The following is a 20,992-nucleotide window of genomic DNA, read 5'->3' on the forward strand; positions in this document are numbered from 1 at the left end:
GTTGTCCAAAGTAAGGAGCAGTGGCTGCATTTTGCTGGAGCAGCCATGAAGAGATACCCCATGTCCAAGGTGAGAGAAACCCAAGTAAGATGGTAGGTGTTGCAAGAGGGCATCAGAGGGCAGACACACTGAAACCATATTCGCAGAAAACTAGTCAATCTAATCACACTAGGACCACAGCTTTTTCTAACTCAATGAAGCTAAGCCATGCCCATGGGGCCACCCAAGACGGGTGGGTCATGGTGGAGAGGTCTGACAGAATGTGGTCCACTGGAGAACGGAATGGCAAACCACTTCAGTATTCTTGCCTTGAGAACCCCATGAACAGTATGAAAAGGCAAAATGATAGGATACTGAAAGAGAAACTCCCCAGATCAGTAGGTGCCCAATATGCTACTGGAGATCAGTGGAGAAATAACTCCAGAAAGAATGAAGGGATGGAGCCAAAGCAAACACAATACCCAGTTGTGAATGTGACTGGTGATATAGAAGCAAGGTCTGATGCTGTAAAGAGCAATATTGCATAGGAACCTGGAATGATAGGTCCATGAATCAAGGTAAATTGGAAGTGGTCAAACAGGAGATGGCAAGAGTGAACATCAACATTCTAGGAATCAGCAAACTAAAATGGACTGGAATGGGTGAGTTTAACTCAGATGACCATTGTATCTTCTACTGTGGGCAGGAATCCCTTGGAAGAAATGGAGTAGCCATCATGGTCAACAAAAGAGTCCGAAATGCAGTACTTGGATTAACTCTTATATACTTCATTATTTCATGCAGCACTATAAAAGAAAAACAAATGCTGCTAATTAAACTATAAAACAACACTTTTTACCACTTAGAATTTTAAGTGCATACTTACTGAAAGAGCATTTAAACAGATAAATATAGATTTTAACAGATACCACACTTGTAGATATAGGGTATATACATATATGAAAATATAACTGATATAAATCGGGAACTATATTCCTAAAACTTTCAAAGTGGTACCATTCTCAATGGCTTTTCGTCTCAAAGTCATCAGTGTTCTACGCCATCAAGAGCATCGGTATTACATCATTTCACTTCTTAAAAGGATCTTCTATTGTCTCCTGGGTTTCCTTCCATTCTGCTTATCTTCATTTTTCCAGCTTTAATTCAGGCCCTCTCTGGATTTTATCAGATGTTGTCAACAGAAGATTTTGTAGACTACTTCATGGAGATATAGCTTCAAAGGGTAGATTTGTGGTCCTTTGTCAATTTGAGTGACAGTGAAGCCTGCTGTGTTGGGAGCCCCACTGAGGGCCATCTCTCCACTCCAAGTCATCCCAACATGAGGGAGCTTTCAGATAAATTTGGGTGCAGTGGGATCTTAGGCTCTGGGCACATGGAGAACTCATAACCAAATCCTCGCCTTCCAACCATCAGCCTCACCCCGGAGTTGAAGCCAAAGAGTGAAACTCTATTTGTGATGACCTCCTTCTGGGTTCCATAGCCACCATGTCTAGACACTATTTATTGGTGAACTCCCTGGGGTTTGTAAGGAGTACACTCAAGTCTAATTAATTAATCTAATAGTGTGCACCGTCGTTAAAGAGTAAGCACGGCTTTAATGAAGACAAAAGGGCACGAGATGTACCTTTTGATCTTAACCAGGGCCACATTGTCTTGTCCGTCCCTGTTCTCTCCTCTCCTCTCCTAGCTGCTGCTGGTCCCCACTCATATTCTCTCCTGCCTTCCTAGGTCTTTTCTCCTATGATGTAGTAGTAAGCACAAGAACTTGAAAGCTTCCACTGATACTGAGTCCCATTCCTGAACCATATAGAGGAATCCCTGTGTAGGCTTGATGAGGCCTCAGTTTGCTCATCTGTACTATGGGGGGAACGGTGTCTACCTCACGGAGTCCTTGTGTGGATTTGATGCAGTGAAGTGTGTGAAAGTGCTGGGTTCACAGTGAACAGGTGCAGCTTACTCTCCTTCCTTCTCTTCTTCTGTCCTCTTCCCTTTTACATCTTGCTCTTTTCAAAACCTTTTCCGCCTTCCGTCCCATGCTCCTCCCTCCTCCCCTCCCTTCCTTCCTCTTTTCTTTCTGCCTTCTGTCGTTCCCTTGCTCCCTCCTTTCCCCTCCTTTCCCAGGCTTCCCCTTTTTGCTCATCCTCTCCTTCTCCCACCTGAAGTCATCACAGGCACAGGAGGTCTGAGACTTCTCTGGATGTCTGGCAGGGCCGGTGAATTTGTAAAAGACTGAAACACAGGAATAGCACTCAAAGTGGCAAAGCAGATAGGGGTGTCTGTTGTGTTATTACGACAAGTCTGTCTTTCTCGCACTCTCTTGGTTAATGAGGGATACACAAAGAAACAAGAGATTGGGGAGGTCAGAACCAGAGAAAGGGGCAGTTTCTCCTAGCCGATGCCTCCTGTTTGTACCTTGTATTTATTCAAGGTCACTGCAGAGAAACAGATATGACTAACTGTAGACTTGGCAAGTTTCAAATATTCGAGCACATGAGAATAGTTCTCAGTGACATATATGATCTTGACTGAACTGCAGCAAATCTAAATGGCTGGGTTTTTTTGTTTGTTTGTTTGGTTTATTTTTTCATTTATTTTTGAAAACCTACCATAGATACCTGGGGAGCAATCTATTATCTGCCTGAATCGTAATCCTAAGTGGTTTTCTCTTATCACGATGGTGGAGTCTGGAGGGCAGAAAGACTTTTTCATCTCTGATAAAAAGAAGGTGATGAGAAGGGACTTCCCTGGTGGTCCAATGGCTAAGACCCCACCTCCAGTGCAGGCGTTCGACCCATGGTTAGGAAACTCGATTCCACGTGCCGCAAACAAGAGCTGGTTAAGACAAATAAATAAACTTTTTTCTTTAAAAAAAAAAAAGAAGAAGAAGAAGGTACTGAGGAGAAACTCTGAGCATCATTCCTGCTTCTGCTTCTACCTTTCTATGTGGAATGGGAAACTGAATGCTTAGAGATGCTACAATCATCTTGTGACCATAAGGAAAAAGCCAAAGGAATTCTAGAGAGTCAGCACGAAGTCCCTAATATAATTAACTTCCTGAGCAGAAGCAGCAAGTCTCTACATTCCCGATTCTTGCCATGAAAGAAAAACTAACTCCTATTTGCTTAAGTTGTCTTTATTTGGGTTTTGCGATTATTTGTAGCCAAAAGCATTTCTCATTTGTAGAGACATCTAACCTAGACCTAGAAAGCAAGGGAAAGCCTCTTCTTGAAGAAGAGGACATCCATGTGAAGAGGAGAAGGATGCGGAGAAAGAGGGCTCTAGGCAAAGGGAATAGTAAGTCCATGGATTCAGAGAGAAGAGAGAGCTAGATTCCTCGGGGAAGCTGACTCATTTGAGGGGTAGGATGAAGTCTTCTGTACTGAGCATTTGCAGTGTGTGATGCACTATACCTACCAGGCGCTTTATACAAGTTCCCTTCAGTCGTCACAAAACCTGGTGAAGTTGTCACTTCCCTCCCCCCATGTTATGACAGTTCAAAAATACCAAGTAGTTGAGCAAGATCACAGACCTCTCATTTGTAAAGTCACAACTCAAGAATGAGTCTTCCTAACTGCCACAGCACCTCATTTCAGTAAACATGAAAGTGAAAGCCGCTCACTCATGTCCGACTCTTTGCAAACCCATGGACTATACAGTCAGCAGAATTCTTCAGGCCAGAATACTGGAGAGGGTAGCCTTTCCCTTCTCCAGGGGATCTTCCCAACATAGGAATTGAACCAGGGTCTCCTGCATTGCAGGCGGATTCTATACCAACTGAGCTATGAAACATAGTATTTAATAATTCCAATAACAATCTGAGGGCTAGACCAATCTCTTCCAAATTTTTTTTTACTTTAATTCACATTACAAAATCTATGTTAAATGGTACCCAGTATATATAGAGTACGTGAATATGTGTGTATGTAGCTTACGATGGCCAAATCTACTTGATTCCTAACTGTATCACGTGAGTTTAAATATCATGCTGGATAGTAAGAAATGCTGTACTGTACTAAATTTTGTTTTGTGAATTTCAGATAATGTCATGCTGAGAGTTTGATAAGGTATTTTTCTGAGATTTTATCAATCTTTCTTCTGTTTTTAACATCAGAGAGGAAGAATTTGGATAAAAAAGAAAACCTTTATAAAGAGTAGCAAGATATAATTATCCTTATGATTGTGTTCTACCGTTTTACTAATTTGTTCTTTAAGTGCTAATTGTGACCCACCAAGTGGATTTCACACCCCACGATTTGGTTGGAACCCACAGTGCAAAAAAAAAAAAAAACTGATCAGGAGAAATGAGTCTTACCCATTTTGTATATGCGAATTACTTTGAGATATTAATTTATGAAATTTGCTTTTGTGTAGTCCCTTTTCCCCTTTCCTTCATGCAAGCCTTCTACAAATCACTTCCAGAAAGAATGAATAGAAAGCACAAGTAGTCTTTCCATCTTTTGTTTATTTAAAAAAAAAATTCCCAAAGAGAACAGGAAAAATCAGATGGGCTTGTAAGAAACATGAAGTGAGGATTCTGACCAGACTAAAGGAGATATTCCCACAATGGAGCAGAAGAAGAGAAAGGAAGAGACAGAGAGACAGACAGAGACAGAAACAGGGAGAGGGGGAGCTACTGCATACCACACAATGACTTCCCGGGGGTGCCCTAAAGAGGGCCCAGCACCCTAAAGAGGAGGGGCGACATCCTGTGTCACGAAGGCCCTTAAGCAGACCTTGACGGAAGCAATGCAGATGCTGCTGGCCCCTCAGGAACCATGTGATTAGGACCAAAGACTGACTGCCTCCATCGTGACTTTTACAAAAAAGAGAGCCAAAGACCAGAGGGCATGCATGTTCACCCTCTTCCTCACCCCCTCCCACACACACCTGGGCACTACATAAGAGCCTGGAACTGTGGCATCCTCTCGGGATTAGGAGGGTATCGATGAAAGCCTCAAGAAGGAGGCAAGTTAAATGTCTCACAAACTGGATGAAAACAGAAATACATCGATTTTTAAAAGATGAAGAGAAATGTTTCTTTCACACTTAATCAGTGGACCGAGATCCATGTACACAACTACATCAATAAATTTAACTACATTGAATGTGTTATACTACCATCTATGAGCCTTTACCCTAAACATTCTACATAGATCCCAAAGATCTCCAAGAGGGAAACAGTATAAGGTGAAACATTTCAAGAAAGAAGAAGAGTGGGGTCTTCCCTACTCTTAAGGCTCTGCTCTTCCAACGCAGGGGTGCTGGATTAAATCCCTGGTGTGGGAATAAGATCCCACGTGGTTCAGAGTGCAGCCAAAAGAAGAAGAACATGTCTGTGTATTAAATTAAGAATCAGGTAGATTTTTTAAAAATAGAGTAGGGGAAAATGATCTCCTTTGTTTCCCGTTGAGTCTGATCACTTTGCCCTAAGACTTCTTCAGTGTGCCAGATTAAAAAGCAGATATTAAACCATTGCCAAAGGAAGATTGGGGCTTCCCCAGTGACTCAGACAATAAAGAATCTACCTGCAATGCAGGAGACCCAGGTTCAATCCGTAGGTCAGGAAGATCCCCTAGAGAAGGAAATGGCAACCCACTCCCGGATTCTTGTCTAGAGAACTCCATGGACATAGGAGTCTCGTGGGCTACAATCCATGGGGTCACAAAGAGTCAGACAGAGCGACTAACACTTTCACTTTCAAAAGAAGGTTTGGTGATGTGGGTGAACTACCTGCAAACTCTTTCATTTTTTCTTTTACAACTACTTCTTTTAGGGAGCATCTTAACAGCTTGTCCAATGGGCTGTATGACTATGTGTGTGTGTTCTTATTATCATTTCAGTACGTGAAGGCTTCATAAGTGCTGCCACAGCAAGCTCACACCCTAGTGAAACCAGAGACAAAGGAATCATCTTTTAAGAAGAAAATGGTGCTTATGTCTGTCTCCCTTGGACAGATCTTTCTCTGACTTGCCTAACTGATGAATTCTGTGCATAAATAGGCTGTCTCACAATCACTTTCCCACTGATGAGATTTCTGCTCTCAGACACCAGAGTCTAATTGAACCTAGTTCCCAGGAAGATCCAAAATGTATGCAAAATTTTCCCTCTCACATTTTACAATGCAAAGAAAACACATGGAAGGAGTAAAATGGACATTTCAATCTTTCTATTGTATATTTGTGCTGCATTTCAGATGAAACGTGAGTTTAAATTTGGTCATTCATAGACCCTTTCCATGGGTGAGCCTTATTTAATTTAGACATTGACTTTTCCTGGAGCTCCGTCCATGCTCTGATATTTCCTAAGAGCAGTGCTTCCAGTCAAGACAGTCATATCCTTTGCATCACCCTGCCCCCCAGCTTTATTGCGGTATAATTGAAACTAAAAACTGCGTCCATTTCATTTCTTCTTTTAGTGTTCGTTTATTTGCTTAGTTTTGGCTGTGCTGGCTCTCTTTGCTGTGAGGGCTCTTCTCTAGCTGCGGCGAGTGGGGGCTGCCCTCTAGTTGCGGCCCGCGGGCTTCCCATTGCAGCAGTTTCTCTTGTTGAGGATAGGTTCTAGGGTGCGGGGGCTTCAGTAGTTCCAGCTCCCAGGCTCTAGAGCACAGGCTCAGTAGTTGCGGCACACAAGCTCAGTGGCTCCTTGACATATGAGGTCTTTCCCAACCAGGGATCAAACCAGCATCTCCTGCATTGGTAGGTGGATTCTTTACCACCGAACCACCAAGAAGCCCCAAAACTGTATATATTTAAGGTTACAACTTGATATTTTGATATACAATATGAGTTCATCACAATCAAGTAATTAACATGTGCATTACCTCTTACAGTCTTTTTTTTTTTCCCTTCATGTGTGTGTGTGTGGCCATTTAAGATCTATCCTCAGAAAATTTCCTGCTCTTTTCCTTTAAGGACTTCCAGCTTTGGAAGCTGCCTTGTCATCAACACCCTCCTTCCCTTTGGAAACAGGATCTCTCTGGTTTCAGGTCTCATTCCTGAACTGAGTCCATCTTTTCTTTTACATGTGAATATTTTATATGTCTTCAGTGAGTGTTAGAGTTTCTAAGGGTATTTTGCAAAGAGCACAGCTCTTATCAAATTTAAATCATATATTAGTTAGCCTAGAAAGTCAAAGAAGCATTTGAGAGGAACAAATTTCCCATATCTACTATACATGTGGCCAGCAGTAGGCAGCAACATCATAAAGCAAATACTTTTTTTTCCAATGGGGCTCTTTTGCCACTACTGCTCTTAGCCATTGAGTACAGTGTGATAATTAATTATTTTGGTAAATCCAATATGTGAAAAATCTGCTTTTGCACAAATTAGGAATAGTGTCCATAGCTCACACTGAGCAAAACCTAGCAGACCCTCTATAGAAACAAGAATCCGTTCTGCTACCTCATCCATTTGGAGTCATCCCACTAGACTTCTCAAAGCCCAAACATCTCAGAAGTGTCTTATTTAGTTTGCGTTTGGAAAGTCAAAATATATTTGACATTTTCTGGCCTATCAACCCTATTTAAATTAGGTCAAAAATGTGTGACCTGCTTGTCACAATATTTTTATTGAGCACATGGAGGCTAAATTTATACAATTTAAATTTAACTGCTGGAATTTTTGCTATAGATGAGATCTTGGGCAAGTTTCTTAGTTGAATGGAGCCTCAGTATCTTAATCAGTAAAATGGGAATAATAAAAATAGAGAAGGATCTAACTCAGAGAATTGATGGTTATAAAGATCATTGTAAAGGGTGAAGTGTGCCATCTACTATTGCTAATTTTATCATCTGTATGTACACTAGAGTTGTTAGAAACAGGGGGACATGGACTCAAGGAAAGTCAGTTTTGCCCTTCAATGAGCTCACCAGTTCATGGAGGGATACATGAGTAAGTAAGAACCATATTGAAGGGCCAAACAGAACAATTTGCCAGGTGGCTCAGTGGTAAAGAATCTGCCTGCTAATGCAGGAGACACAAGAGATAAAGGGTTCGATCTCTGGGTTGGGAAGCTCCCCCAGAGGAGGAAATGGCAACCCACTCCAGTATTCTTGCCTGGAAAATTCCAGGGAGAGAGGAGACTGGCGGGCTGCAGACCATGGGGTCTCAAAGAGTCGGACACAACTGAGTGGCTGAGTACAACAGAATGACAGAAAAGAAAACCCAACAACAGAAAAGGATCCGCTAGTTCTCACTGGAAATACCAGGAAAGCAGAGATGACATTGCTTGAGCTTTGAAGGAATGAGATGAGTAGGGCTTTGAAGGAAGGTTATGCAAGGAATAGAGGGAAATCCCAAGAAGAAGAAGCAGCTGTGTACAAAAAGACATTGAGTCTGCAAAATCCTTTCCCTCTACAGTGGAGACCCAGCCATAATAAATACGCAGGGAATTAAATGAAAGCACTATGAGAGGTCCAGTATAGCCTCACAGCAATGTGTTGACTTTTCTTGTTTTAAGTGATAATCATATGGTGGTTTGCATGTTCCCAAAAGCCTCCCAATATGTGTGCTGAGCCAGTGCTGTCATCCAAAAACAGAATTTTGGGGGTGCTGAATGGCACTGTGTCATTCCAACAAGAAGAATAACGTTTTATCTTATTCTGTCATCCACGCTCTTATTTTCAAACAACATGTCCTAACACCTCCTACAGCAAAGGAACTTTCAGAGGAGTCCGTTGACCAGATGCAATGTTTTCTCCCTGACATATTAGTTTCGACCTCTAAGTTCATGAAATTGTTTGAGCTGCTTTCTGTTAGCATGCTATGCTCATTCATCAGCCTGAGTCATTTTATCTGATTGGGTCCAATCTCCCCCTCCTTGGCACGCCTCCTTTTGCTGCTGAATAAATCATCCTGGGATATGTCCAGGAGGAAGATTTTCATAGGAAAGTTCCATCTGCATTCAACCCCTCATTTATTCAGGCTGAGTTCTCAGGCTCCCAAGGAGAAAGAATTGAGAAAATAAAGAGGTGTCTTCCACTGCCAAGTTTACTAATATGGTCATTAGCACAGATGACTTGGGGCTGTGCCTGCAACCTGAGGACACAGCTCCCCACATATCCTGGCATGGGGTCCACAGGAACCCCCTCCCTCCCCCACCCAGACCTCTGCCCTATTTGGGCTCCCCCGCCTCAAGTCAAGATACTTACTACCCAACCCAGAGTTTCAGGAGAGCTGGCCAGGCAGAGTCCAAGGAATTTAAGAAGGGAGAAAGCAAGTAGCATTTCTCTCTCAGGAACGTAATGCCCAGGACGATTTCATTAAGGTCTGCTGCTGCTGCTAAGTCACTTCAGTCGTGTCCGACTCTGTGCGACCGCATAGACGGCAGCCCGTCAGGCTCCCCTGTCCCTGGGATTCATTAAGGTCTATATAACTGCAAAAGTGGGTTGGGAGCAGGGGGAAGGGTTTTGCCCTTAAGTTCCAGCCTCACCGAAGAGACCAGCTATTCTGGGACCTCTTTACAGCTAAGGAATTAATACATCTACAACTGGGTTAAAGATAGAACCGACCTTCTTTCCATTTAAAATTGAGCCTTTAATTTAGTTCTCTTTCTTGAGGGGTGCAGTGGTAGAAGACAACTCGAAAGGACAAGGGTTAAAGGAGTCTTTTCCAGGAAGGACATAACATCTCAGAGATCTACTCTTAGGGGAAAATGCTGAGTCTTCTTCCTGCTTTGGGGCGGGGGTGGGGGCGATTCTATGTGCAAGACAGTTGACCAGTTCTGGGCTTCAACTGAAACCCATGTGTGTGGAAAAGAAAGGCTTGATATAATGAAATCTTGTGTTTCTGGGACACGGTGGACACAAATAACCCTGGAGATGGTGTAAGCGGTTGAGAAGGGAGATAGGCACAGCTATTCTTGCCCAGGGCAGGCGAAGGGAGGGGAGTTTCTCCCAGGGAAAGCAAGGAGGGACCGTCCGCTGGGGAGGGTCTGAAGGGGGTGGCGAGGCAGTCCCTGGGGCTTTCGGGGGGCGCCACGGAGAGCCGCGAAAGCGCCCGGGGCCTGACGTCATTGGCCATCAGCTGACCGTGCTCAGGGCCCGGGTTCCACCCGCGGCAGCCGCAGTCCCAGTGGCGGAGGTGGAGGCCACGGTGGCTCCGCCACCTGCAGTCGGGCTCGGGACTGCGGCGCCCGGGGCCCGTGGTCGGGCCGGCGCGGGCGCAGACACCACGCGCCCCCGGGTGGCGCCTGGCTCTGCCCCGAGCGCCACCAAGCGCTGTGTCCGCTACTGCTCGCAACCGGAGCTCAGCGGGCGGGAAACCGGGCTTCATCGGGCCGCTGGAGATGCCTTCCCCGCGGCCTCGTACTCCACCCCGCCTGTAAGCCAGGAGAAACTCGGCGTGCGAGGCACTCCGGGGGCCCTTGTATGCTAATGCCTCGCGCCCTCCACCCCCTGGACTGGCGTGATTAAGAGACTCTTTGGAGAAGCTGCCTGTCTCTACAACTGCGGCTTCTTGGGGACATTTTGCTTTTAGCCCGAAAGTTGGCTTTGTTAAAAGACACCCCATTGGAGAGCGCGTAAAGGAGACCCTCTATTCCTTGGCGTTGGGCCCTCGGATTCCGTGGGCACAGCGGCCTACGAGTCCCGGCTGCGCACCTGCCCAGGACCCGAGCCAGTACCTAAAAAAGAACCGCGAAGGAACCGGCCCGCGCCGCCAGCTGGAGCGCTGCAGCCGGGCGTCCGGGGCCGGCTGGGGGCGTCGGCCGCAGCCCCACCGTCCGCTCCAGCGCGGAACTGCGCGCTCTGCCGCTTCCAAGACCCGGGGCGCCCTGGCCAGATCTGGGTGCCAGGTCCTCGCCACCACAGCCCCCCGCTCCCCGCCCGGCTCCGGGGGGTGTGGCCTGGCGTGGGGGCGGGCTTAAGTGGCCGCCGGTGTCCGGCCGCTCTGACAGGTCTCCAAATTCTTCCCCGTCGCCCGGTGACCGCAGCGCGCTTCAGAGCGACACGCGGCGCTTCCCTGGATCCGGCGGCGACTCCAGGCGACTTCCCCGCGGCCTCGGGCCTCCCTTCTCGCTCCAACCTTACACCCGCCGCAGCCACCCCGCTTCGGATCTTAGCCTCAGGAGTCTGCACCGGCGGCTTCTTTCAGTTCGAATTGTTGGCTTGGGAGCCCTCCCCACTTTTTCCTGCCCCCGCCTCCCGCTGCTCCCAGCTCCGGACAAAATGGATTCCAACGAGCAAAGTGAAGGGGGTTGAGAAGCTTGGGCGGCGACCCCCAGGAAGCCCAGCTGGAAAGGGGGGGCTTCGTCTTACAGCCGCGACTGGGACCCTGAGATCCTCCCCTCTCCCCGAGGGATGCGTCGGGCTAGGGCCAGCTCAGCGCGGCTAGTCTTCGCTCAGCAAGTGGAGACTGCTAGAAACGAACCCGGAGGGGAAGGCTCAGCACACCCCCACTTCCAAATTAACTGTTTGGTGACCCGTAAGCGCTGAGGCTAGCGCCCCTCCACGCCTCCCGCGGGCCACCCGCCACCACCTCATGGTCCCCCACTCCTCCCCCTTCAAATCCCCCGCCCCCAGCTCCGCCCCGGCTCCCCATCCCGGCGCAATGGAGTTCTCCGAAGGGCTCTGTTCCAGCCCCAGCTGCTAACTTCGTATCCATCTGCGCCGCCGGTCACCCCCCGACCAGCCCCCCTGCAGCCGCCGCGCCGTGGGCGTCCCGAGCCCAGTGCCGCAGCCAGGACCCGCCCGGCGCGCAGCTCAAGCCCGGAGCCCCAGGCGCCTGGGCGCCTCTTGGAGAGCAAAGGCTTCGCCGAGACGCTGAACCGAGAACCAGCCGGGAAGCCCGAGCCCGGGAAGGGGGCTGCGTGGCTCCGAGCGCCGCGGCTGCTGCGGACACCGAGCACCGGCTGTCACGCACCCAAGCTGCGCGGGGCTGGCGGGAGGGCGCCGAGCAAGGACGCAGGGGTCTGCGGCCACCTACCAGACGCCCTTTGCCCCGGGGCACACTATGACCTGACGTGCGCGGGCCCTCCTGCCCGGGGCGGCTGGGGAGAGAAGGGCTCGCCGCCCAGCTCCGACCAGGCCAGCCTCTGGGTCTTTAGGGACCTCCTCTCCCGGCGGCCTCCCGCCGGTCCTGCGCCTCCCTCCCCGCGGCCCGGCGCCATGGAGCTCTCCGATGTGCGCTGCCTGAGCGGCAGCGAGGAACTCTACACCATCCACCCGACGCCCCCGGCCGGCGACGGCGGGAGCGGCTCCCGGCCGCAGCGGCTGCTGTGGCAGACGGCGGTGCGGCACATCACCGAGCAGCGCTTCATCCACGGGCACCACGGCGGCGGCGGCGGCGGCGGGAACGGAAGCTCCAGCAAAGCCTCGGACCCCGGAGGCGGCGGCCCCAACCACCACCACGCGTCGCAGCTGTCCGGCGACTCGGCGCTGCCCCTCTACGCGCTGGGCCCTGGGGAGCGAGCGCACGGCACCGGCGGCCCCAAAGTCTTCCCGGAACGCAGCGGGAGCGGCAGCGGCAGCGGCAGCGGCGGCGGGGGCGACCTGGGCTTCCTGAACCTCGACTGCGCCCCGAGCAACTCGGATTTCTTCCTCAATGGGGGCTACAGCTACCGAGGGGTCATTTTCCCCACCCTGCGCAACTCCTTCAAGTCCCGGGATCTGGAGCGCCTCTACCAGCGCTATTTCCTGGGCCAGAGGCGCAAATCGGAGGTGGTGATGAACGTGCTGGACGTGCTGACCAAACTCACCCTCCTGGTTCTCCACTTGAGCCTGGCCTCGGCCCCCATGGACCCGCTCAAGGGCATCCTGCTGGGCTTCTTCACCGGCATAGAGGTGGTGATCTGCGCCCTGGTGGTGGTCAGGAAGGACACCACCTCGCACACATACCTGCAGTACAGCGGTGTGGTCACTTGGGTAGCCATGACCACCCAGATCTTAGCAGCAGGGCTCGGCTATGGGCTCCTGGGAGACGGCATCGGCTACGTGCTCTTCACCCTTTTTGCCACCTACAGCATGCTGCCGCTGCCGCTCACCTGGGCCATCCTGGCCGGCCTAGGCACCTCTTTGATGCAGGTGGTCCTCCAAGCGGTCATCCCCAGGCTGGCGGTCATTTCCATCAATCAGGTAACTCCTGCCTGCCTTGCTCTTCCCCTGACTCCCCTGGGGGTTCTTTAGAAATCGCTTTTCTAAGAAGCAGGGTTACCTGTTCGAGTCTCCTCCCCCAGCCTGGCACAGTGCCTTGCACCTGGGAGGTCCTGGGTCCCCCTGGGATGGTATTTCTTTCTTCTTAGAGGGAACTGGAATTAAATGACCTCTAAAGTTTCTACCAACTCGACCTTTCCACTCTGATTCTGTGAGTAATTCCTCTCTTCTTAGCTTCTTAGCTGATGTACAGTCTCCTTTCTGCTCCTCACACATCCCCCAAGGGCTGCAGTGAGGCTCTGGAGCAGGAGATGGAAGGGGGAGGAGAAGCACCCCAATTTAGAAGGTGACCCATTCCTTAGCAGCTTTACTCATAAGCGTTACAGCAGGGGGTTGTAAGGGACTGTGGGATTCAGTGTTGGGTTTCTCTGAATCTCTGTACCGCAAAGGAATCAACATTAGTTAACCCTGTACTAATTTCTGGTGCTGGGTACCCTACTTAAGTTTTCTCAAGCAGTCCTTCAGTCAAGCCTGTGATACATGTTTTATGTGGGAATTCTTTTTTGTCTTTTGAGTCTACAAAGTTATCTTCTCTTATTACAGGATCCAACCCCAATGCTTTGAATAAATCAAATTCAGAACTTGAGGTTGGTGGGGAGGGGGAGCATGCCATTAGCAAAGAAGGCAAGTTTTTCTTCATTGGAAAGGGACATTTTGACATAGATGGTTTGAAATATTTAGGTGGAACCTGACTCTTTATGTCCCTTTCTCCCACTTTCTTCCTATCTTTCCCCGTTAAATATGGATGTGGTTTTGTGAACAGAGTTCTCTTCATCTGTGAAGGAGGAGGTAGACGATGACTATTGTTTAAATTCATTGAAATCAATAGGTAATTAATGCTCTGGCACTTCCTTGGCCAAATGTCTGGTAGGTAACAAGAGTAAATGGAAGGAGGGTCATCTCCATAAAAATGAAGGAAGCGTATCAGCAGAAGTGTTTTCAAATAAAAAGCTGATGAGAGGGGCTTGAAGAGGGGCATGCTTTGTACTTTCCTGCTTTAGCTTCAGCCTCTGGGGTACTTTTGCTCTATTGGAGGTTTAGAGGCTCCTCTTGAGGTCTGGTTTGAATAATGCTTCTTAGAATAAACAGGTACAACACCTATGAAAACTGCTCATGACTTTTAGAGCGCTGGTACTGTCAGAGTTCTTTCCCCATCACTGACCTTCTGGGCTTCTAGCTGATTTGGGATTCTCTCTCTTCTCTGCTGGCTCTTTATCCATTTGCTCAGGTTACTTATCTGGTTGACTGCTTTTACGATGCTTTTTGAAGTCTCCCTGGGTAGAGCAAAGAGCATATGAAGTACTTGGCTGTGATCATCAGGCGTGAAATGAGGACGTGAGGGCCTCTGTGAGTAAGGTCTGACCAGCTGTATTTTTTCTTATTAAAGATAATAGTGAATGTTTCCTCAAAATCTCCGTGAACCTGTAATATCCACATATGATAAGAGTCTCGGTTTGGAGATTATAGGAAAGTATATGTTCACTGTTTTTCTGAATCTCGTTGACCCAGTGATTTGAGCCCCAGTGTCCTCTGATTCTCTCCCTTTCTCCCAAGCTCTCTCCTGCTTTGCATTTACTTTATTACCTACCTAGACATCAGCTAACCTCTCCTGACCCCTCTTGCTCCTTTCCCCTTCTTCCCCTTCTCAGTTTTTCTGTCTCCTTCTCCTCTTTCCTTCCCCTTCTCTCTTTTTTTCCCACTATGAGTTGTTTTCGTAATATAACTATCCAGCCATTTGCGGAAAATTCCATTTATCATAATCCATTGCTTCACATGCAGTAGCCTTTCTTGGTATGCGTTACTGAAAGGCTTCATCTAGTCAGTCTGGAATAGTATTTAGAATAACACATCCTAAGTGGCAAATGATGAATATTTTCAAAGCCCTAAGTATAGAGATACTTTTTTTGCCAAACAAATCCAGAAAGTAAAGTTTGGATCCATATTTGTTTTATACTTCACTCAAATACTACCAGATGGGAGAAGATTAAAAATAACCCCAAAATGTCTTCCTACTCCCACCCCATCATAAACAACCCTTCCGTGTGAAAACTAGGGTCCTGGTACCTGCACACCAAGCTCATCCAGCTTTCTGTTTGGGTAGGGCCTGTAGATGAACCGTCCTCTCATTACTCGTCACCTTTTACCGGACTGAAGGCACAAGCAGAGCGCTTTCCTCGGATTGTAGGTGCTGAAAAGAACCTTGGTGGCTACAAAACATTTTCCTTTGGCGCCCTCTAGAGGTTCAAGTGTCTTTCCTGGATCTTGCAGGTGGATGAAGTGAAGCATTAATCGCTTAAAAAAAAATAACCTGTGGTTTTTGTATTGATGATGTTTGGTATACCATTTGATGATATACAGGGCATACTTAATACCTGCTAACGACCTTGTATAGAAACCCGAATAAAATCCTAACTCCTTACCATGGACTACTGGATCCACTATTATTTCATGCTGCTTTTCTTGCTAATTAGATTTCTCTTCTCTCCTCTTTCCTTTTCCTTCTCTCTTCCTTTCTTTCTCTTCTACTCCTCAGTCTCCAAATCACTGTTTTCCTGTCTTCAAATATCCCAAACTCTTTCCTACTTCTTAGGCTTTATGCCTGCTGCCTGGAGCAATTTTTGCCAGGTTTTCCATGACTGACACATCCTCGTGATTCCAGACTCAGTTCAGATGCCACTCTCTGGTACATGACGCGCCTTGTTTTCTCCAGAGCACGTGCATCATCTGGAATGATCTGATTTGTTTGTATTTCCTGTGTTTCTTCTCCCAACCCCGTACGTACCCTCACAAGAATGTAAACACCATGTAAGAGGCAAGATGTTGTCTATCGTGTTTATCATTTTATCTTCATCACCTAGAAAAATGCCAGGCACCTGGTAGGCCCTTCAATTACTGAATGAGCAAGACTACTCATTGCATAAGTAATATTATGAAATAGCCAAGTCCCCTGACGTTTGTGTTGGTGAAAGCTTTCTACATACACACACACACACACACACACACACACACACACACCATGTATGCAAGGCAGTCTTTTACACATAAACACCTTTGGGGAAATCAAAGCACGGTAGCAACTCTTTACATTTGTACCCTATTTTGCATGTAACCTTTGCATGAGCCTTTGCACACATGATCTCATCTAGTAATGCCAAACAGATGGTAACATCCATCGCTTTTCTTTCAGAGAAGAAATGACAGGTTCTTAGAAACTTTAAAGGGACATCCGGAAGATGATAAGAATAACAAGTGGTGAGGGCTGGATTCAAATCCTAGCTCAATGCTAATCATATTTCAGAAACTTTTCAGAGAGCATCCTTCTAAAAGTGTAAGCATTTGAAGTAGCTTCAGAGCGAGAGTCTCATCCGTGTTTCATCACTCAAGGGAGTAATATCCCATATAGCCCAAGAATTAACATATAACAAAACAGCCAAAGGGCGATCAGGAAGGGAAAATGATTGAATTGCAGGGAACAGGCTCTTTGTAGCTAGCTCATCTCATCATCTAACTCAGCGGATATAAATTTGTCAACTGAAGGGCATAAACACTGGCATATCTTCTTTCCCTATATTAATCTCAATTCCCATTAAGCGGATGGCTCATGTTGAACTTAGCATTTTCAAGAAGCAGGAAGCTGAGGATATAGTGAACACACCTCTCAGCTATTTCCCTTCACCGAAAAGGCCATTTTCAAAAGGAACAAATGAGCTGGTGATTGCCTTCTCTAATCCGGGCTTGAGAGTCGGCTTCTCTTTTCCTCTGGAAGAACGTGGTATCTGTGGCTTGACGGGGTAACAACCAAGCTGCAGATCTCTGCAGATACCCTATATGAAGAGGGAGAGTCCTGTGTTCATTCAGCTCTCATGTTTTTTCCACTGTGGATCCAAGATGGAGCCTATTTTTGTAATACCGTACAGAAAAACCCGGACACACTTTTTGGCCAGCCCAATAAGAAGGGCCAACCAGGAGGTTCCTTACTATCAGCAAGGAAATGGTTACTGTTTTCTCCACTTGGTGAACCGTTGGAAAAAAGTCGTGAACTTCCCACCCAAGGAGGTTCTGTTCAAATACATAGATACGATCCCTGCATATTTTGTATGTCTAAAGCAGCATTGGAAATATTGAGGAACACTTAGAAGGTACAAAGCCCAATTCAGAGGATTCCTTTCTTTTGAAATCTCCCCCTAAGATAGTTCAGCTACTGGTCGTATTAGGACTGCAGTTTTCCCTTCCTTTGGGAGTCTCATCCATTTTAAGTTAAATCAGTTTCACTGTGGGCTTCCCTGGTGGCTCAGGGACTTCTCTTGTGGCTCAGCTGGTAAAAAATCCAGCTGCAATGTGGGAGACCTGGGTTCGATCCCTGGGTTGGGAAGATCCCCTGGAGAAGGGATAGTCTACCCACACCAGTATTCTTGGACTTCCCTTGTGGCTCAGCTGGTAAAGAATCCACCTGCAATGTGGGAGACTTCAGTTCGATCCCTGGGTTGGGAAGATCCTCTGGAGAAAGGAAAGGCTATCCACTCCAGTATTCTGGCCTGGAGAATTCCATCGACTGTATAGTCCATGGGATTGCAAAGAGTCAGACATGACTGAGCAACTGGTGGCTCAGTGTAAAGTATCCGCCTGTCAACACAGGAGCACAGTTTCGATCCCTGATCTGAGAAGATCCCCTTGGAGAAGGAAATGGCAACCCACTTCAGTGTTCTTGCCTGGGGGACCCCATGGACAGAGTGCCTGGTGCGCTCCAGTCCACAGGGTCAGAAAGAGTCAGAAACAACTCAGCGGCCGAAGAAACAAACAGCTTCCCTATGTGATTCAAGCCAAAGACAGTAGCACTTCTGTCCAGGTTTCCTCTACAACACAGAATTCTCCCACATGTTAAACAAATTGTTTATCCTGCCAGTTCAATTTACCCATCTAAAAATTCATTACAGAATGGCATTATATGTATAAATAACTTGTGAATGATAAGGTCATATTTGTTAAGTTCTTCCACCCGGTAGATGCAGCCTAAGCTCTGTTGCTGTAATTAGCATTTTGTTCTATTTGCTGGTGACAGTAATACAGGCTACCTAACATTTGAAATTTGTCTCATTCTCATTCTTCAGTCCATTAGTGATAAGACGGTGAAAATCATTTAGTTATTGGAACCCTGAGAGACAGCAGTATTTAACCAGAAATATCGCTGCAGTATGCTTCCCTCTGGGGGATTCTAAAATGCTGCAGCTAGTGGCTAATTAGCCCTTTGAACCTCTTGGTGAGGCAGATAAGCAGAAGTGTCAGAGAGGATGTGATTTCTCCAAGATAACTCTAGAACAAATGCAGCCAAGTATGCAAACCCAGGTAAGTTAGTGCTCAAGGTCATGCTGTCAGAGTTGAATTTGGAAAGCAACCTTTGCTTCCCAATCTTACATACATCCGATGAAACAGTGCCAGAAGAATGCTAATTAAGGCACAATCATTACACTTGACTAAGAGAAAGGGACTTAGAGCTTACCATTTGGCCTTTAAAAAATCCTTTTGGGGAGTATCTTTCGTTTATATTAGGTGAGATAGTGGTGTCTGGTATGAGAAGGTGGGGGTCAGGAGAGAAGTAGCCTTTGCACGTTTCTGATCATTTAAATGAAGGGTTGACTTCACAGTAAAGACAAAGTGAGCATAATGGAATTACCATCTTTCTCTCCATTTATAAAATTTAAATATAAGCATATATTATATGTTCCTTGTCTAAGTCTGCTAATCCAAGTCAGATAAAGGGAATCTTATGACTACTTAATGCATGGCAAATGACATGTCATTTAAATTATCTCAATTTGGTATTTGATATCAAGACAGATACTTCAGAAAACACAAATATCCATTAAATGAGTGTAACTGGAGTCCTATTTCAAGCACCTCACTAGTTATGATGTGCATTTTTTAAAAGCCCAAATACCTCCATTTCTGTGCATTTTCGGTTGGCAAATTCATGTAGGCTTTAAAAAAAAATAATTGCAGCGTTCCAACCTGTCTGAGAAAATGACTTTCAAAAGCAGATTTGAGTGTCAGCATTCCCAAGAGGGTCCTCTGAACGCCAGGAAATGGAAATATTATCCTCTCTTACTTCTGAAAAATACCCAGAGACTGTCCTTTTTGGCTCTATCTATTCCTTCTTTCCTTTCCTCTTTTTTTTTTTTTTTTTTTTGATGCAGAGTAGGCTTTGCAAAGGATCTTTTTAATGACATCTGAAATGACCAACCAAGTCCCTTCAGCCTTTATCTGTAGGCACATTTGCCCTGGAGTTGCCAATAAGCTTGACATCTGTGTATTTAGACTGAGTTGTAAAATGATGTGTGGTGTGGTCTTTGCAAGATTGGATTATGAGTTTGTGTTTCTGCCTAGCCAGTAATGTCACCTGACTGGTTTCAGTGTATCGGAGCACAGTTAGATGGGAACTGGGAAGACTGGGAGGACTTTATTTCTGGAGCAGCAGCTGCAGTATCATGCTAAGTAGGGCAAGTGCGTTAGTCATATTTACACCTTGATGAGTGATGGCATTTTAAGAGCTTATCGAAAGTAAGTGAAACCAAGCATTAAAGGGAAAGATTTTTTAAAAAAAGTTGATTCCAACTTCAGTGCTGCCGGCAACATGTAATCAAAGGACACGACTACAATCACGCTGATATGACATTTCACTGATGTTTAAATATTTCTTAGGATGATAATTTATTCATTTACCAAGTATGTCTATTTGAGTTGATCTTACATGTGTTTTGTTTTCAGAACATGGGAGACACTTACAGTACTCATCCCATAACCTTCCTCTCACCAACGAATGGGCACAATACTGATGCTGTGATCAACCAGGAAGTCTAGAATATGCAGTTGATGTCGTATCAGTTCACTAGGCATATGGCGCATTCTTTACTTTCTCTATAACACAAGGTACCAAGAACAAAAAATAGGCAAATTTCTGGGATGTATAGGTCTGACCCTCAGTTAGCAAGAAAATGGGTTCCATAAATAATTTCTCCCCCAGCATTTTCTTGGGGCTGAAGTAGAAGACTGCTACTCTGCCCAACCAGCCATCACAGAACAGTGAGAACCAGTATCATCTTCCCTGTGCTTCCCCAGGGAACATAATTGGATTTACACACTCAAATTAGATCATGTGAGTTTTGTTTATGAAGGACTATTTTAAGAAGTCAGGTCACTTAAGCAGCACTTCGGAAGCCAGCTTTTCTCACTGCAAGATTTTTCACAGTTAGCTCTCTGCAGGGTGTAGAAGAATGCTGGGTAGATGAATTAACTGTTGAGGCCCCAGACATTCCCAGGGAGGCCAGGCCACCTCCCAGGAGGAATAAAAGCCATTCTACCTGTGAATGCAAATGAGTGCCCGCCCTCGCAATCAGTGAACTGGGATTATAACTCTGTTGTCAGATAAACCTACAATTCGGTATTTCCTTGATATCTCTGCTTCGGACTCTGATTGGGTATGTCTATGGTTTTGTATCTGAACTTTATTTTTAGCTACATCATGTGGTTTAATATGTATAATGCCTTGCATATTCATTAGTCAAGTGAGGTTTTCTATCTCTTCCACCCCACTTCCTGACTTACATGCCTCCAAGCTCAGGTGTTAGGAATTGCAAAGTATCTTTGAAACACAAAATTCTCCTAAATCAGAACATGGTAAAAACTTAAATGGTGAAGACAAGAGCTAAGTGTGAAATTAAATCATATTAATGTTTTTTTTTAACAAGTAAATTTTTAAAACTGCTATCTCTCTATAAAAAGCACACCAGCATAAAATTTTCACGTGAAACAAGAATTATTTTGTTGAACTATCTTATAAACTACGTCTTT

The 20,992-nt window shown here is 46.3% G+C and overlaps 1 protein-coding gene across 4 annotated transcripts in view; it reads left to right on the forward strand.

Annotated features, from left to right (window-relative positions):
• Positions 1–11,660: 11,660 nt before the first annotated feature.
• The window catches only part of ADCY8 (adenylate cyclase 8), a 233,412-nt gene continuing 224,080 nt past the window's right edge, over positions 11,661–20,992 (forward strand). For 3 of the 4 annotated variants that reach the window (XM_069600950.1, XM_069600952.1, XM_069600953.1), the window contains exon 1: positions 12,042–13,069. In XM_069600950.1, the coding sequence (XP_069457051.1) occupies positions 12,104–13,069 (966 nt within the window). In that variant the 5' untranslated portion in view covers positions 12,042–12,103. Of the gene's footprint in view, positions 13,070–20,992 lie in introns of all 4 variants that reach the window. The other variant, XM_069600951.1, reaches the window with a different exon arrangement.

This window comes from Ovis canadensis, chromosome 9 (genome assembly GCF_042477335.2).
Source record: "Ovis canadensis isolate MfBH-ARS-UI-01 breed Bighorn chromosome 9, ARS-UI_OviCan_v2, whole genome shotgun sequence".
In the NCBI taxonomy this organism is placed as follows: Eukaryota; Metazoa; Chordata; class Mammalia; order Artiodactyla; family Bovidae; genus Ovis; species Ovis canadensis.